This window comes from Lonchura striata, chromosome 3 (genome assembly GCF_050655825.1).
Source record: "Lonchura striata isolate lonStrDom1 chromosome 3, ASM5065582v1, whole genome shotgun sequence".
NCBI lineage: Eukaryota > Metazoa > Chordata > Aves > Passeriformes > Estrildidae > Lonchura > Lonchura striata.
The window spans coordinates 70992850-71011952 of NC_140705.1; the positions used below are offsets into that span (position 1 = coordinate 70992850).

Here is a 19103-nt window from a genome sequence, read left to right on the forward strand (position 1 = left end):
CCCCACTGTGTGCCCCGGTGTGTGCCCCGCTGTGCCCCGGTGTGTGCCCCGCTGTGTGCCCCGCTGTGTGCCCCGCTGTGTGCCCCGCTGTGTGCCCCGCTGTGCCCCGCTGTGCCCCGCGGTGTGCCCCGCTGTGCCCCGCTGTGCCCCGGTGTGTGCCCCGGTGTGCCCCGGTGTGCCCCGCTGTGCCCCGCTGTGTGCCCCGCTGTGTGCCCCGCTGTGCCCCGGTGTGCCCCGGTGTGTGCCCCGCTGTGTCCCGCTGTGCCCCGGTGTGCCCCGGTGTGTGCCCCGCTGTGTGCCCCGCTGTGCCCCGCTGTGCCCCGGTGTGCCCCGGTGTGTGCCCCGGTGTGCCCCGCGGTGTACCCCGCTGTGCCCCGCTGTGCCCCGCTGTGCGCGGTGCCGCGCACGGGTCCGGCCTGCCCGCGCGGGGGGCGCGCCGCAGCGGCCGCCGGCCCCGCAAGGGCAGCGGGCGGGGCGGCCGGGCACGTGCGCCTTGTTTGGGGGCGGGGCCCGCGGGGGGCGGGGCCGCGGCCGCGAGCCGCCCCGCGCGCGCGGGGGAGAGGCGGGGCGCGCGCGGGGCCCGGGCGCGCCTGCGCGGCGGCGCGGGGCGGGGCGGGGCTGAGCCGAGCCGGGCCCGGGCGGCGGGGCCTGTTCGGTTCCCTCCGCCGTCAGCGCCGAGCCCGGGCGGGGCGGGCAGCGAGCCAGCGGCGGCGGGGGTCACCCCTCCCGGGATGTCGCAGAGTGCCATGTCCGAGACCTACGGTAGGATCCGGGGGCGGGGTGAGGGACCCCCTCTCCCTCCTCCCCTCCGGGGGAGCGGGCCCGGGGCCGGGCAGCGCCTCCTGAGGAGCGGGGACGGAGCCGGTGTGACGTGAGGGCTCCCCGGGCTCGGGCCGGGCCCCCTGCCCGCCGCTGCCCTCAGCCCGCAGCGCCTGCCCCGCCCGGGGTCCCGGCCGGGCCGGCAGCAGCGCTCCGAGCCGTCCCTCGGGGTGAGCAGGGAGCGGCTCGGGCGCCGCTCGCTGCTCCGGGCGTCCAGCAGGAAACTCGCCGGGAGAAGCTGCCCCCTCCTTCACTTGGGGACGGCGGGTGCTTCTGCGGGTCAGGTTAAGGTTTCGGTCCTGTTGTCGTAGACGTGCAGGCGTCAGAAACAGTTAACTCTGGGAGTGAGTTGGGGGGGGGAAAACCAGTCGGTATGTTCGTATGTCCCTGTGCTGGCATGGGTGTCTGACTTCCACTGTTAGGAAAACATCTGATGGAGTAAGTCGGAGTGCAGGCACTGACTGGGTGTGTCCAGTGTCGCCGGGAAGCATCAAAGAGAAGTGAGGAGTCAAAGAGGCGAGCAGAGCTGGTACTGCTGGCTAGGTGGAGGAGATGAGAAGCAACTGAATAGTATTAATTTATTTTCTTTATAATTTTACTTGAATCTCTGCTTTGACTATATTTCTTTTCTACCGTATCCATACCATACTGTTTTATAATATTTTCCAGTATAAAGATGCTGTTGTACATATGAACATACTCTAAAGCCATGTGGTAGGTTCACATTCATAGTCTGCGAGAGTAGGATCAGAATTGAGTGGAGGATAATTGAGTAATCAAAGCAAAATTGGACACAACCATTCTGGAAATTGTTTTGGAGGCTGGGATGTCCATCAGGAGTAGGCCAAGTGACCTGATTGTTTCTACTGTGTAATTTTATTTTCAATACTTTAGTCATCAGTGTTTGATGTTGTGTCCTAATGGTCATTGCTTCAGTGTACAGCAAATGCACAGAACTAAAGGGCAAAAAGCCCTTCAAGTGCCAACATTAGGATACCCAAACCCTGCTTCTTTTGTCCATCTGTTCTAGAAACATGTAGAAGTTACATATAGAAACCAGAGGGGTGTGCTTTGTCCACCTAGATTTGAGTTTAAACAAATTCTTCCTGCTCTGTACTCCTGTGATCTAGAACTAGAATCACTTTGGCTATGCTTATGGTGGTCTCTGAGAAAGAGTTGGTAGAAAACCAGATATGACAGCATTTCATTGGTGCTCCTCCTTTCATGCTGTAATGCTAGGTAAGCCAAACAGATGATTGGTATCTTAAATCAGAACATTGAAGTATTTTTTGCATTGTTCTTGTGATGTAGAATAGGGATAGTAAGCCCACTGGAGCTGTTGATACTTTCATATTATTTTGGTATCTGAGAAAACAAGCCCTTGAAGCTTTGTAGCTGTGGGCTGGTCCTGTTATTTGTTTAATTCTTGTTTGATTTATTACCTTTTGGAGTTTCCGTGTTTGTTCTTATGCACACATAGGCTACAAAAAATTCAAAGCTAGAAGGCTGGAGAGTGTCAAGTTCTAGAGAACACAGAAGAATAAAATCTAAGTTATAGCATAAGGTTTAACTAATAGCTCTTCAATCTCTGACCGTAACAGTAGAGAGTAGCTAATTTTGCAGTATCCTGTCCACCAATGTAGCAGTCCCATTGACAGATCAAAGTTAGCAGTACCATGTGATTAAATTATGGATCTCCAGCGCTTGATAAACTCTCTAGATTTAATATGCTCACTGTCCTAACAAAGAGTGGTTTGTTGCTGACCAGCTGTCACAATGGCCATGGAGGATAGGAGAAGTATTAGGTCAGTTTCCTCCTGGTGACTGAGACTAGGGGTCACTGTATTCCCCTCCTGGAATCCCTGTAGCTTGTAAATCCTTAAATAATTAATTAGATTTTTCTTGTCACCTGAATTATGACCCATTCTAATTATGTAACCTCAAGCTTTTTATCCCACACATATAGGCTCAGGAAACTGGTTGGTGCTTGTGTTGGTGTTTTTCTTCACAATGTCATTTTGCTGTCTGTCTTTTATTTTATTTTAACTTTGCTGTGAGGCTTTAACTTCTCTTTCTGTTGAAAGAGGGGGTTATTTTTTTCATTAGTTTTCTCAATCCATAGGGAATAAAGAGCCTTTCCATTGGCCACTGCTGTTAATTTCATATCTCCTGGGCTTTTTTACCTCCTTTAGTTTCTTCATCCATGTCAAATTCTGTCTTCTCTGAAGGTTTTCTGTTCACTCACTTTTCAAAACTTGTTCTGTCCATTATTGAGATTCTTGTCTCTTCCCTGTTTTCAAACAAAGTTCTGCAGCTTCTCAGCCTTGACACTAACTTTTGCTTACAATTCATATTTTCACTCCTGTAAATCTATTACAACAGTTGTGTATCTTCTGTTCTTAGCTTTCTTCTCTGTTCAATTATTTGTGTTCAATTCAATATCTATTCAATTCTTATGTGTTCAATTTATTTCCCGTACAAAGGGCCAAAACCAAACCAAACAAGAATACAAGACAACTCCATGAATTTTGAGACTGGGTTTAGAAAGAAGGTTTTCCTGCTGCTTTGGGGAGAAAAGGGTCTTTCTTTTAGAAGTTTGACATTTAACATTTGAAACAGATCTCTTATTCATAGGAAAACTCTTTTAACTCAAGTTTTCTGAAATGTAATGGCCTTTCTGTAGATAATTGCCATATAACAAAACATGCATGTTTTAGCTTGCTTCCCAATGCAAAATATACATGTTTTTATGGTAAAGACAGCCTGACAGAAAGTTGCTTACCCATAATAAATAAATGCAAAGCAACCTTTGGATTTAAAATGGTAGAAGGATGGAAGTTGTACAAGCATTGAATAAATGCAATGTGTAAGATTCAAGTCAAATCTCTTCACTTCTTCATTCCATGTGTTTTTTCCACCAGCATCTACAAATCCCAATCTGGTCACATAAATTTACCAATCTCTGTCATTGGCAGAGACTGTACAGTCTTTCCATCCATTTGAAAATAATTGTTTTTGTCTGGACAATTTGATATGTCCTTTTCTTGCCATCCTGTCCTACACCATTTACCTGATGATGTTTGCATTTATCAACCTGGTCTTCAGTTTGTTTCAAATCTGATTTTATTCCTTAGAGAACATAGCTCTTTTGCTTGTGAGAAAGCAGAACTTCCCTCTCTGAAGCATTCTTTTTGCAGATTGGAATAGAGCCACATTGATCTGTTCTACCCTTTTATCTTCTTAACTTTCTGCTAGAGAAAGGAGTAAGCGGTGGGAATAGCTCCTCCTTTCATTTAGGGGCAGCATGTTCATCAGGTATGCATCAGAGCACTCTTTCCTCCTGCCCTATGCCGTGAATGAGAGAGTTTCCAAAGGGTCAGCATTAGTGAATATAAATTCTACTCTGTAGCAAGGAGTTGGGAGGACTTCAAACTGAGACTGGGGATATAATTTGGTCTCCTCCCTACCCTACTGTATTAGCAGTGTGAAGGAAACAATTTAATTCTCATTGCTTTTTAAGGACTAAGCTACAGCATCTCAGAAGCTTTCTGACTATTTCTTCTGCTGGAGCAGACTTCAGTCAATGGAGGAGGTTGGATGTCTGGGGGTGGTTGCTACATCAGCCATCTGTTTTTGCTGGTGCTTGAGTCAAAGCCCACAATTGTCTCTCTTCTCCTTTCCCCTCAGTTCACACTGCACCACCACCCCCAAAAGAAAAAAAAATAAACACAAAAGACATGATGTAATTTATGTAGTTTAACAACTTGTTTTGCTGGTGCATCTTTAGGGTGAAGCCACAGTTTTATTCCTTTTTGCCTGTGCTAGAAAATATTTTATTTCCTGCACCCCCTACCCTGTTTGGGATCAGGTGATGCATGTAGCTCTCAGAGGAGAGTAAGCTGATTCTTTCTTAAATACCTTATTTCCTTAAACAGCCATGCTATGCTGCATTTCATCTCATAATGATGTCATTAGTGCATATTTTGTAACCTTTTTTCCCTTTAGCACAGAGTTCAGTTTTGATCCTAAATCCCTTCTGTATAAAGATGATCTTATTTAAAGGCAAAGTGCTTTAACTTTTCTAGGCCTTTTCAGTAGCCAGCATGGCAGCAAGCATTTGTAACATCTGAATGATGTTGCTTTTCAGCTTTTCTATGAAGGAGGAACAACAGAATTCAAAAGAAAAGTTTCTCTAGGGTGACAGCATTGGCAGCTGACTGGAATGCTGGAACTCTGAGCTGCTTTGTCAATTGGGAAAAAAAAAAAGAGATTAAAAAAAAGCTATGAAATGAAGTGAACTAACTCCTTTGGGAAGAGGACACCAAAAACAAAAACTGGAACAATTAAGCAGTAGTACAAATACTAGAATATGAGTTGCATTTGCTGAAGTTGCTAAGAATGAATATGTAAAGTTTGAGTCCACAGTGATGGTTTAAAAGAAGCAGTCTGCCCAGTCTTGTTTGATCTCACAGTGCTTCCAATCTGTGCTAAGTTTTACATACATCTGTACAGCTTAAAGAGAAAACATTTCATGTCCTAAATCATGTGCTAAAATAAGTAATAGAAATATAGTTGATGTGGTACTGGTTATCATACAGAATGACGTTATACGAAAGAAGTTGCAGAATAAATAACAAGATGAAAAATGTTCTCTTTGTTCTTACCTGGTATTACCTTATTTGTTAATAGACTAGGCTATGAACTTAAAACAAATCTTGGCATTTTTAACATTTGGTATTGGCAAAGCCTTTTTCTTGTCCTTCTTTGCAGTTGATTAACTATGCAGAGTATTCCATATTTCCTGAACCATGTTATCCAGTGCTCATGGATAAACTGATAACATAAGTGTAAAAGCTTTTTTTTTTTTTTACATAGACTTGCAGTTTAAAAGGATAGAAGCATAGTTATATTTATGAAGGTGACAGTGTCTTTAAGTGTACATGTATTTGGAAACATTGCTGCCTTTGGTGCAGAAAGGTTTTATATTTTTTGTTAGAAGGCTGGCATAGTCATTTTATGACTAAAACACATTTCTCCGAGTTTGGTGGAATAAAACACATTTCTCTTATTTTCATGCAGTGGAAAAAGTGAATTGTGACTAGTTTCAAGTTTCATCTTAAAAAGCCCATTTGCTATTTTGTGAGATTTTTTTTTTTTTGTCTACTAAGTAAGTAGGCATTGAACTGGCATCTAAGTGATTTATTTGTAGGAGAGAGTCTCTTTTAAATTTGTCTGGCACAGTAGAATCTGGATAGAAATTAGGAGTCTATTACGAAGTGTTGCTAAAATATATTATCAATTTAAAGACATTAATATAAAATCCCAAATAGCACTGTTGCTTTCAGATTAAAATATAAAGCACCTCAACTTAAAACACCTTGAGGAAAATTGCTGTTCTGATGCTCCTCCAGATCAGTGCCTGGCAGCGACATGGCTGTCCCAAGGCCTGACTGGCCTGCAGCCTGCCTGTGCAGAAGGGAGCAGTGTGTTAAATTTGCTGCTCAGTGTAGGTTTGTGGGTTGCACAAATATGCTTTCCTGAGCCACATTTGACAACCAGAGCTTGCAGTTACAGTGCAAATTAGTGGGGGAATAAAATTTTGGTTTTAGTCTTTCCCTGGTTTGGGTTTGCAGTAGCTGTTGTACTACTGTCCATAATACGAGTCTTCTGTTGGAGAAAAAGGAAGGTATACATGAATTTTAATATTGTTTTTAAGGAGAAAATCTCAAACAGCATTCACTAGGTACAAAGCAGAACCAGTATTAATTGGATTTCACATTTATTTTTGGAAAATTGACAGAATCTGAAACAGATTGTTTTAAATGTGTCTATGTCTCAGAATAACTTTCATTTTGCGGTACTTTGAAATAACCAGTGAGGTTATACACATACATACACACAGTAGTTTAAATATACAAAATTATGTAAAAGGCAGCTAACCAGTGATATTTGATCCATGAAAGTTGAAACTTGGCTTTCTTTGAGATGATTGTTTTCTTATCCTAACACTTTGGGCTATTTTTGATATCTATCTGGGTTTTCATGCTAACAGTGAAGACTTGATAGAGTGAAGGGTTCTCAGCTTCAGCCTGTTTTGCAGTTGATATAACATGAAGGGCCTTTCTTTACAGGAGTTAACAAATTTTTCACAACCTGAGGAAAAATCCTTTTTGTAACTTTTTTTTTTTTTTAATCCAGAAAGCATGAGCAGCTGGGTGGGGGCGTGACAAATGAAAGGATTTTGGAACAGAAAGTCTTGAGCATGTAAATGGTCATATTTGTGAGCAAGAAACAGCAGTCTTCTGAGAAGGGTAAAATTCAGAATCGATTCTGAGCCTGTTACAGCATTTCAAACAAGAATGGCAAAATGTAAAAAACCAAAAATCTTTTGTAAAACATTACCTCATTTTAAATATGAATAAAATCCAGAAGATGGGTGAAGATGAAGAATGGTACTCATTTCCAGGACTCAGAGCCCTGTCTTGGCCTTTGAGAAACTTGCTTATTTGTTTTGCCATTGCTAGGGACTGTTTATGATATACCATTACAAGTAACTGCTTCATGGAATGGAATGAGCACATAGATCTGTGTGCATCTTAAATTTGATTTTTGAAATTTAAGTACTCAAATGAGGTCTTGGTATGTCATATGGACATTTCTCCCTCTCTCAGGATTTTTCATAGAGGTGCACAGAGAGACAGAGAAAACAATTTCTATTTCTGCTCCTTGTTTTTCCATGTGGAATGTGTTTGGAGAACTGTTTACCTGGGGTGATTGCTTGATTGGATTCTGGTGAGATTGTTTGAGCCTGATGGCCAAATCAATCCACCTGTGTCTGGACTCTTGAGAACAGGGTCACAAGTTGTGTGTAAGTTAGAGATGGTAGTTAGAACAAGTAGGTTTGTAGTTTTAGTGTTGCCTTTATATAGTATATTAATGTATTATAGTATAGTTATAATAAAGTAATCATTCAGCCTTCTGAACTGAGTCAGACATCATCATTTCTTCCCATCAAGTTCGCCCACATTTACAATACTGGTAGAGGATTTTATCAGTTCTTTGATTTACTGAGCATAATTTTGTTTTCTTTTTATTCCACAATATCCTGGGCCAATACCCATGTAGCCCACTTGACAGCTTTGAACATCTTAACAAATTTTTGTTATTATTGCAAACTAAGTAATTTTCCGTGCATGCTTAACAGATGTCTTCTGGAGACCTGCTCAGTTTCTTAGACAAACTGTGCAATAAAGAGTAAAAAATCTGCTGCTAGTAGAAAAATAGGGAATCTTGCATGAGCTGTAAAGGTTGCTTTGGTGGCAGTATGTTAGGGGAAACAGTTGTAAGCTTTTTAATCAGTTTGTCATTTTTGAGAGCTGTAAGACAGGGAAGATTTCTTCAGTCTTTAGGAAAACTGAAAGCAGATTTGTGGTGGTAGCATTAAAGCATTTTATGTAACTGTTGAAACAATAGAAATGGGCCATAAATCTTGAAAATGTGTATTTCCAAGGAACATTGATATAAATGGCTCATAAATAGGTAACAGAAATACATGTATATTAATCTAACATGTGGAAGAAATGTGAAACTAGGCATCTCAGAATAAAAATTATTTCTTCAGTCTAAATTTTACAGAGAAATGCTGTGGTTGTCCCAGCTGTACAAGGATTAAAAACAAAGTATAAGTATTAAACTGTTAATAGAGAAGTTCAAATAAATGTAAATTTTAAACAACAAAAAAAATCACCAAAAAAAAAAACAAACCCTCAACCACTCCTCTCTAGAGTTGTAGATTTTGAGAAATGTTATCATTGTATATTTATGTTGACTATAGTTAATTGCTTACACACTCTTAACACACATTACAGGAATACAAGCCAACCATTTACCTGTGCTTGAGCCTATTTTAGCTGAACGCAGATTCAGCTATTTCTGCTTTGTTTTGTCTTTCTTGCCTCTCCATAAAGAAGAATTCTTAGTTCTTGCTGTGTAACATCACTATTGCAGACACTGGATAATTCTTCAGATTTATTGCTATTTTGCTATTTTTGTCATCTATTCCCTTCTCTTTGAAATAACAGTTACAAGAGTAGCTGTTATTGTAAAGCTCACAGCTGGCTTGTGAGCTTGATCTTGTCACAAAAATGTGAGTCCATACTAAAATTTAGCTTTTTTTTTTTCTTTCAATCTTCAGATTTCCTGTTTAAGTTCTTGGTCATAGGAAATGCTGGAACTGGGAAATCCTGCTTGCTGCACCAATTTATTGAAAAGAAATGTAAGTACATATGAAGGACAATAAGAGTTCTCCATCACCTTGTACCAGAGGTAAAGGCTCTGCCTACATAAGTATCTATCATTGGTTGGGAAGCGCCCCTAATTCTCTTATTTGTGTAGGTGAGAATTTTAGTAAAGAATTATGTTCAGAACCATGCTGTAAATTCTTATTGCTTACTGTTTGTCTTTAATCTAAAGTCTAATATAGAGCTTTACTCTCTGTTAAATAAATATAACAAGATGTTGGTGAAAGTAAACTTAAGTTCTGTGAGAGGTATAATTTGCAGCTGCAAGATTCCCTGGATATATAGTAGAGACTTGGATATTTTAGAAAAAATAATTAAAGAACAGCTGAATTGCTTGAGTAGATTTAGAAAGCCTGCAGCATCTTTCAAAATAAATAGTAACTCTGTTTTCTTTGTTAAGGACTGTGGTCTGTGATAAATACTGATAGAGATTGAATTGTGAATGTTATTCAGAGATTAACAGATAGCATAAAAGAAAAATTCCTATTGGATTGTACATTTGGCATCAAGATTAAACAAAAATAATACACATTTAGAAACCTTAGTAAATCTAGGGTGTCTGTTGTCTTTCTCAACCAAACAGTAATTCACCTTATCTCTTGATAAGGTGAATACTTAAGGATAATGATGTGTAAGCACTAAGGAACATGGCTTGATTCTGAGTGAACTTGAAACAAGCCCTTGCTTCCAGTAAGGGCAGCTGTAAATTGCTGAGATTCTGTGATATCAAGAGCATACATAGAGGAACTATCTTAACTTTGCACGTTAAATAATTGGCTCTTGCATATTCATAGTCAAGACTGTGTGCATTCTCATTAATTTTAATTTTAAATGGCATCAAAGTATTAGAAAACACAGTTGGGAAAAAATCTACAAAAAGTATTTTGCCACTTATTAAAGTGAACTGGAAATTATTGAAAGCAGGTCTTTCTTGTAGTAAGTTTGACTAAACTGTCAAAAATTCTAAGAACAATCATTTCTGTATGGTGGCAGTGAGCTTATGAGCCGCAATGAATTTGGTGGTTCAGGAAGTTTGCAACTTGAACACTGAGGAGTTTTTGATAATATCTAAATTGTTTTATGTAAAAACTATTCACTCTAAATATTCTTCAAATAAGTTTTGTTTTCTTTCTTTTTTTATAGTCAAAGATGACTCAAATCATACTATAGGAGTGGAATTCGGTTCAAAGATCATAAATGTTGGTGGTAAATATGTAAAATTGCAGATATGGGATACAGCAGGACAAGAGCGGTTCAGGTATGCTTTTCAGCCATTTTATTGTTATTACAATTGCTGCTGTGAGTGGTGGATGTTATTTATCCCTTCTTGTAAGCAGGCAAAGCTTTTTGGTCAGTGGAATTGTTTGTCCGCTTTCATATTAACCTTCCAACCTGGATACAGTGACACAGATCCGTTGATATCGGTAGAGCAGTGCTGCCTTGCAGGGTCTGAGTTTCTGCCCTTTCTTTCATTGGGTATTTTCTGTTAAGGTATATGAGTGGAATAGATAGCTAAAATCTTGTCACCAGCCGAATTCATAATTAACTATTTTAACTATGAGTATGCACTTAACTCTAGGAGACCTTCTGTTGATTAGAATAAGTAAATGTCAGGAAGCTGTAAGCTGTTCAACATCTACCTGGAAACAATTGCACAATATAATTACATATAGTTTAATTAGAGAAGGAAAAAATCAGTCAAATTCATTGGGGTAAATACATTTCTAGAATGACTGAGATATCTTAAGTTTCTTAGAGAAAAAACAATTTGTCAGCTTATAACAATCAGTGTACTTTTAATGCTATATTTTAAGTGTTCTACATCTGAGGCATGGGTCAAACTCAGTAAAAATCTAATGGATTCCTGGGTACATTCACCATCAAATAGGACATCACTTCTTTTAATATATTTTGTGGGGATGGAGTATATATCTGAAGTCTCTTTGTTTTGGGAGAGGGCTTGGTTTACAAGGGTGAATGTGCTGGTAGAAGTCTGAGTTTTAGGCAGCAATCCAGTTAATGTCTTCTATCAGACCAGTCCTTTGGATAATACTTCTGACTAAATAAAGCTGGGCTGTGATATATAGTCTTCATTAACAAGGTCTCTTCAGTGTGTTGGCTAGATATCAGCCTCCAGTTCTGTATCTGGTCATGTATTATGATGATTTGTGCACCTTCAACACCACGTGGGTCATAATGGACTCTGAGAATCCTCATACAGCTATATTTAATCAAAGTGCTTCATCAAAATCGTGGTTGCAATTAGTCTGCTGCTGCACAGCTGATAGCACTGTGTAAAAAACATGTTTTGTTTAAATACGTAAATGAGAATTCTGTTTCATAATACAGATTGTGTTATATCTTTAACCCAGATTTTAAGCAATGAAGGCACCACAGTAATGTGTATTTGTAATTCTATTCCAGGTCTGTAACAAGGAGTTACTACAGAGGGGCTGCAGGTGCTTTGCTTGTCTATGATATAACCAGGTAAGAACGCCAGCATCTCCTTTGCTCATAGACTGCCAGATCCAAGTAATGCACAATGATTCCTCCCCAAGTACCTAATGCTCTAATCGAGATTGGACAGGAAGAAAAGGAAGTAAGTATAAGAAGTACTTCTGTTTCAGTGTGTATTTAAGCTTTGGAACTTGCTTGTGAACATTCACTTGATTTTGTGAATGTCAGATGTGAACAATCCTAAAGGGTTACACAAATTTGTGGGGATCAGCCCCCCAGTCGCTGATCTAATAATGGTGGACTGCATACAGCCACTGGCTTAGCAAGCCTTGCCAAAGAAACAAGCATGGACTTCAGCCACCCTTAAGCAAGATGGTGCACCCTTTCTTGTGGAAACTGCTGATCAGTGTGCTGGAATAGAAGGTTATCCTCTGGAGAACATAGCTCTGCCTACACATTCTTTAACTGTAGGCCAAAATTCTGTTTTTTCTGCATCTTTCAAAGTTTTAATATTACAGACAGCCAATAAAACTCCTTACCATTACATGTGTTCACATTCTTCCTGCCACCATTGACTGGTGTTTATCAGATGAGTTTTGGGTTGGTTAATGGTTGTTGCTTGTTGTTCTGTGAGTGAAGGATTCTCTCAACAAGCTTTGAAATCTGTGTTCTGTGCTTAAGGTCACCTGGAGTCATCTGTCATTTTTACTGCTTGAAAGCTTTCTCCCTGACCACTGCTACAATGGCAAGTGGTGTGTGCAGGATGGCTGCCTGCAGTGTAGGTCCTGACACCAGTGTGAAAGTTCAGGCATGCACATCTACACAAGCCTCATAAATTCTTACAGTCCCACTGGTAATTTAAGTATCATTGAATTCCAAGTGGAACAGTATCTCATTCTGTTATCCCAAAATGTCATGCACAAAAGGTTAAAACTGGATAAGAGCTTAAAATTTTAGCTTTTCACATTAACACAGTATTTTATTATTGTGTGTTTATATATTGTGAATAATTTAATTTTTATTTTTAAAAACTCAAGCTTTCATTAGTTTCATGAAGGAATCTGATACTCTTCCCAGTTCATCACTGGCACACTGAGATGTGTAGGTGCCTTGCCTGACTACCAGCATTTTGTTTGCCACAAACACAGATTTGCTGTCTGAATTTTGTTTTGGTGATCTGTTAATGAGAATTAGCGTATCCTAATAAAGGACTTATTTCATTTCCTGCACAGCCGGGAAACCTACAATGCACTTACTAATTGGTTGACGGATGCAAGAATGTTAGCAAGTCAAAATATTGTGATAATACTGTGTGGAAACAAAAAGGATCTTGATGCAGATCGTGAAGTCACTTTTTTAGAAGCGTCCCGGTTTGCACAGGAAAATGGTAAGTAGTACAAAACCTTCATGTGGCATTCAAAGATGTGTAGTCCTTCAGATCATTTACATTTTTGTGCAGTTAGGCTGTACTTTGTACCCTGTCTACAGAAGAGTTCTTTCAGTACCTGAGGCCCAGAGAGGCAGTGCCTGCAGTGAAAACTACATGTACTACTTAAGTCTCATTAGCAGTGGTTCTTCCACTCACAGCTGCTCCTTTAAGAATACCCTCTATGTTGAGATATATTCTGTAGGAAATGTAATACAACTTCAGGTATTGCCTTGTCTCCAAACAGCTGAGGAGAAAATTGGTTTGAAGGACGTTAATTCCCAGTTTTCAGCATCTTAAAGACTTTGTAGATAACATACAAAGTTGTATGGGGTGTGCTGCAGTTTGAAGCAATGAGTTTTACTCATTGAAAACTGAGTTCAGTGCAGGGCATGGATCCAGACAACAATTATCTGGTCTGTAGTATTCAGAATTTCCAGTCTGAGGATGTGAATCTGTATCAGCTAAAGCCAGTCTTGGTCTGAGCTTCTGTGCTGCAGTCCTACCATCAGCAAAATCTGGTTTTGCTTTTATAAATCAATTAGTCTTTTCTACTAGCTCTGGTTACTGGCTTTGCTTTTGCATGTAACCTCCATTAATAGGAAACTGTATGACATTCGGTTTCAAGCACAACTTTGCATGCATAGCCCAGATTATCTTTGTACTCCAGCTTTCTAGGGTGCCTGAGTAAATTTTAGAGGATGTTTTTTGTGGTTTTGCTATCAAGTTTTTCTGGACCATGCTTTTTGACTGTAGATCTCTGTACGAATATTTTTATTGCTCCAGGCTTTCATGTTTTGAATTACTATACCTGCTATTCCAGACTTGTTTTGAGGATTTTTTTTTTTTTTTTTGGTGTCAAATGTAGAGCTGATGTTCTTGGAAACAAGTGCTCTAACGGGGGAAAATGTTGAAGAGGCCTTTGTACAGTGTGCAAGGAAAATACTCAATAAAATTGAATCAGGTAAATTAAGCTTTATATTTATAGAATCTTTTATCTGAAAATGAACAAAAGTGCACATCGAAATATCACCATTCAAAGTCCTCTAATAGAATTAAAGCAAAAAACCCAAAAATTTCATTTTGCTAAAATAACCTATTTGTTTTCTTGATGCCTCTCATGTGCTTTAATAGGAATGGATGTCTAAGTGAGATCTGTCTATCCAGAAAGGGGTGGTGGTGTGAATTGTGGGTGTTGTTTACCTTAACATCAGGTCTGAGTGTAGGTTAGACCTCTTTATCTTCAGTCAGGTCTGAGTGTAGGTTCTGTGTTCTGTGGGTTGCTGCATCCCTATAAATACCAAGCCTGACATTAGACAGTTTTTGTAGTCCAGAATAAAAACCTAATATCAGGGCAGTAATAACTTAAATTCTGCTTCTCATATGTAATGGGAAATACACTCAAGAGAATATGAACAGTAATACTAAAAATTTCAGGGATGTTTCCTAGCAACTGTTTCTCTGAAGTGACCTCTCTGCCCCTCAGTTGAAATCATTTTTACTTTTGCAGATCTAGAAATATACCAGAACCTTCTCAACACAAGTGGGAAGGTTTCTGCTGGAGACAGGCTCCTGTGTGTCAGATATCATTACAGCTAATTTGCATTCCAGTTTTTCTTTTTTCTAGCTGCTTGATATCTTTAAAGTTTTAAGTATTGGCCATATTGAAAAGTCTGTCTCAGATTCTAATTAAAAGTTTCCAATGCCAAACACAAATCTGTAGATTAAAATAATATGATAGTATGTGTTCAAAGGAGTTTTCTGATTACTGCATCAAATCAATGCCAAACAGCAGATTTCATTTTAAACAAAACAAAAATAACCTAAACAAAATCAAAACTCAAATGAAAAAAGAAAGTATAGCTATAGTATAGTTTTTCAAGATACTATAGTTTGATGACTGCTTTAAAGAGGCACTACCACCACAGAATTAAGTCTTATTTTCTGTGAACTGCTCCTGGCGTTTTTGTGTCAGCACACAGCCATTGAATCATGCAAAAATGGAGACTCTAAGTATCTTATGGAGGTCTCTCTTGGCCAGACCACCACACAGCCATAAGAACAGTTCTGAAGACACAGGGTATGAAGTAGGCAGAAGTGGATACCAGAAGTTGGAAAGGTTGATCATTTTCCCTGGGGAGCAGTTCTTTTCAAAATCCTTCTATCAGATTTTTGTTTGGCTTGGTATCTGCAGTACTGTTTTCTTTGCTATGAGCTACTGAAATCCAGAAGTTTTAAACTGTATTCACAGAAAACATTTTAGACCTTTCTTTTGCTCAAGGTAGTGCAAATGCATTTTTTGTTTGCAGCCTAACTCTGAGACAGATTGCTTTGTCATCATGGTCAAGAGCATATGGTTAAATTAGAGGAGAAAATGATTCAGGTTTGAAATCGCCTAAAAGCAGGCAGAATTGAGATAATCTCTCCATAAATAGATTAGAATATAATTATTGTTTTTCTTTAATCTAATGTTAATGGTTAATTTAGGATGTATTATTTGTACGTTATCTATGTTCTTGTGACCATTTTGTTTCTCATCAGGAGAATTGGATCCAGAAAGAATGGGCTCAGGTATTCAGTATGGAGATGCTGCCTTGAGACAGCTGAGATCACCACGCAGAGCACAAGCACAAAGTGCTCAAGAATGTGGGTGTTAGAGAAACAAAACACAAAATCCCAAATACTTATTTTAGATACAGAAGGTAAGGCTACAAAAATCTTGGGATGGTGGGCAAACTAGCATATTTCATAAATGTGCTGTATTGGGTGCTTGGCTTTTTCACAGTTAGCCTGTAAAGTTACAGAGAATCTGTTGAAACAATGCACAATGGAATGGATTGGGGTTTTTTTCACTCATCTGCTGGGAAGACTAGAGCTCTTACTGAAGTATTTCTAAATCTTAGCTTAATCTTAGTAATGCTGGGGAAAGCATTTTAAAATTCTCTATTCCTGGCCCTAATAGCTGCCTAATGCACTGCAGACAAAGTGCATCAGTTCTTTTGCATTGGGAAGAAATACCAGTAGAAGTAAGCATTCACAAAATGTATGATACAGTATATTGTCCTAAGCTATTATAAAGTCTTTTCTGAAAATGAGGCTTAAACACTGAGACTCAAAAATTAAAGACAACACTGAATTTCAAACTTACACTGACTTTTGCCCCTACCTAAAAGCAGCCTGAAGTTATTCTGATTCCTCTCTGCTATTAGCAGAAATGTAAACAAGCTAATAGTAGTTATTTGCTGCTTAAGCAGTGTTGTAATCTAAAGTAATTCATCTGGGGCTGTTGCAGCCTAGAAAACAGGTGTGCAGTGTTTTAAAATTCTTCCAAAGATGTTGTTCAGAGAAAGTGAGGAAAGAATTTTTCCCTTTAGGAGAAGAGACATAAGTCACATAAACTCCTAAGAACAGCTCTGTGGTTAGTCTTTCTTATGTTTAGAAGAGAGTTGTCCTTAAGACACTTCTCATTAGTTACTGGCTTTTACATAACTCCTTGCAATATGTAGTGGTTCTTAGTACAGTCCTTTCTCCCTGTGTAGTTAATTATTCTGGTATAATTAAGCATTATTTCTCTAGTACTAGGACAGTGATATCAAATAAGTACTGCAGGCATAGTTCCTGCATCACTTTTACTATATTCATTCATCAGCTTGAACAGTACATACAGCAGAAGGTTTATGGAACATTAAATAAGGCAGCACCATAATTCTACATTCTCATCTTTTTTCCCTGTGTTCTGGGAGCTTAGCTCGCAATTAAAGCCCAGAATTTTAAATAATGAATCCTTGAACTGCTTTTTTCTTCTAAAATTCCATTCTTCAACTAAGAGATTGCTAGAAAAGGGCTTTAATTTGGTTCAGCTTTGGTATGGCTCTACAGAAATGAAAATTCACTGATCTTATTTCGAGAGTCAGATTTCAGATTGATCAGATATGGGTAATTAATAGAGTTCTTATGTATTTTATAGCTGTCCTTGCAAATGGTGTTTGAAGAAACAGAAAAGCTTGAAGGCTATGCAGTTTTTAAAAACATCTTTCCACTATCTACAAGCAGAGCAGACCACTGACATAAAGGTATCCTGTAGTAGGGGGCAGGAATGTGCACAACACACAAGTCTGCAAAGTGAACAGGATAATTTGGTGGACAATATTAAGGTTCATACCTGTATGTAAATGTTTTCCATTACCTGTTTTTGTTTTGTCACCTCTAGTTTAAAGCATTGCAATGTACTGTAAATAATGTAATAGTAAATTTACAAAGCATGGTATACTTATGTATGCTATTAGAATGTTGCACTATAAGCAGTTTAATATTTTATTTTTTTATCATATAAACAAATTTAACTGAGATAGGCTTTGTCACATTTGTTGCACAATAGTTTGTATTTACAACCTGAATTATAAAACCACTGGCAACTGTCAGTGAGAGGTTGTTGGTTTATTTTTTCCTACTCAGTTTGCCACCTTCTAACAAGCTGTTGACAGGATCAGTTCTTAATGTGTGGTTATGACCCATACTTCTGTATCCTGATATGTCATGTTGGAAAAGGCAAGTTAAAGCACAAGAGCAGAGCAAGAATGCTACACTGAGCTATACCATCTTTCATGAAATCAGAGTTCTGTTTATTCCCTTTGTCCTGACATTTTTGGTTCAAATAGATGCTTATCTGAAAAGTATGCACCTTAGGTTGTTTCTGAATTAAATGGAATTAAGCATGCTTTGTTCTTGAAAAGCCTGAGTTTAGGTTTAAAAAAGCTGTTGGGTCCAAAAACTTTCATGTTGTGTCACTCCTCTGATTGTATTTAGGATTGGAATTGTTACAGAACCAATAACAATTATTCCCAATGGTATTCTCTTCCTGGTAAGAGTGTGAAGTGTTTTTTGAAAGAGCATAACTGTATTTTCAAGAACATCAGAGAACTCCAAAGAAACTTACCTGTCTTAATACTTGCTCAGTTCAGTTTGGCTCTCACAACTGCAAATACTTACCAAAAGTCCTCTGGAGCTGTCTCCTCCACCAGTCCAAATAGTCAATTATTAACTGGGATGCCTTTTCCACCAGAGCTGAGGAGGGTGTTGATGCCAAAACCCCAAACAGTTCTGGAATGCTGGGAAAAGATGAGGTACCAGGTGGTCTATTCCACCACATACCATTCCACAGCCCAGTCAGGTTTCTTAGCACACTGACTAAAGCTGAGCACTGACACAGCACAAGCAGAGCTGAAGGTTGCTCTCCTGTCACTGTTAGAGTGGTGGAAGGGGTGTTGGCTATTGATCAAAACCTCTTTCCCTTATTACAGTAGCAGTTGAAAGGAGCATAGGACTGTTGCTTATAAATAGAAATTTCAGGGGTTTCACAGGGATTTTCTTCTACTTCTTTCTGTCCCTTTTACACACAAGGCCTCTTTTATACTTGGTTCTTATGATCATTTTGGTCAAGTGTCTCTGGTTTAAAAAGCAGTAAGCAGTTTTATTCTTTCAGTAACTATTAAAGCTGTCCCCTTCCTCCCTGGAAGGAAAGACTAGTGTCATTATAATGAGTTTGGACATGTTTTTACCATTTTTTAATGTATACTCCTACTGTACACACATTAACCTGGTTAATGTGCATGTTTTGTAGTGTCTCAGCCTTTTATGCTGCATATCTTGCTGACATTCTAAAAAGAAATTTTCTAAAATTGCAACTCCTTAGAGAAATACTGTTGGAAGCAATAGCTCTCAGCAGTGCAAACTCTATTGTTCACTATTGCTCCTCCAAGTTGTATTTCTAAAAATAAACTTCATTCCAATATCAGCCCTGGAGTATATTTCAAGCTTTGGCATTATAGTTGAAACCTAGCTCACCTGAACAGTAAGTCATAAATAGGCTATGTATGTTTTCAGGGTAAAATTCTTTACCAAAGCAAGATAGGTGGGAGTTTTACATGAAATACCTATATCTGAGGTTTCATTGGATGTGGAGCTTTAGCTGTTCAGCCCATTAAGAGATTTAAATGTCTTATTAAAGCCTGTGTCTTGCCTTTTAATGAGTCTGTTGGCCTACACTACTTCATTTACTGCTTGTATCTAGCACCAAATAAAGAACATTCTGTGATTTTCTT

The 19103-nt window shown here is 39.2% G+C and overlaps 1 protein-coding gene across 1 annotated transcript; it reads left to right on the forward strand.

Annotated features, from left to right (window-relative positions):
- The first annotated feature begins 614 nt into the window (after positions 1-614).
- On the forward strand, positions 615-19096 carry RAB4A (RAB4A, member RAS oncogene family). The gene is made up of 8 exons (XM_021527131.3): positions 615-762; positions 9014-9094; positions 10263-10377; positions 11544-11606; positions 12809-12963; positions 13871-13966; positions 15544-15704; positions 16970-19096. The coding sequence occupies exons 1-7, from the start codon at positions 732-734 to the stop codon at positions 15657-15659; spliced, it is 657 nt and encodes a 218-aa protein (XP_021382806.1). The 5' UTR covers positions 615-731; the 3' UTR covers positions 15660-15704; positions 16970-19096.
- Positions 19097-19103: the final 7 nt, after the last annotated feature.

Excerpts from the sequence above, each read along its gene's own strand:
- RAB4A (XM_021527131.3), top strand. The coding sequence starts at position 732 with ATGTCGCAGAGTGCCATGTCCGAGACCTACG. Across the intron at positions 10,378-11,543 it reads GCAGGACAAGAGCGGTTCAG|GTCTGTAACAAGGAGTTACT; the intron begins GTATGCTTTTCA and ends ATTCTATTCCAG. Across the intron at positions 11,607-12,808 it reads CTTGTCTATGATATAACCAG|CCGGGAAACCTACAATGCAC; the intron begins GTAAGAACGCCA and ends TTTCCTGCACAG.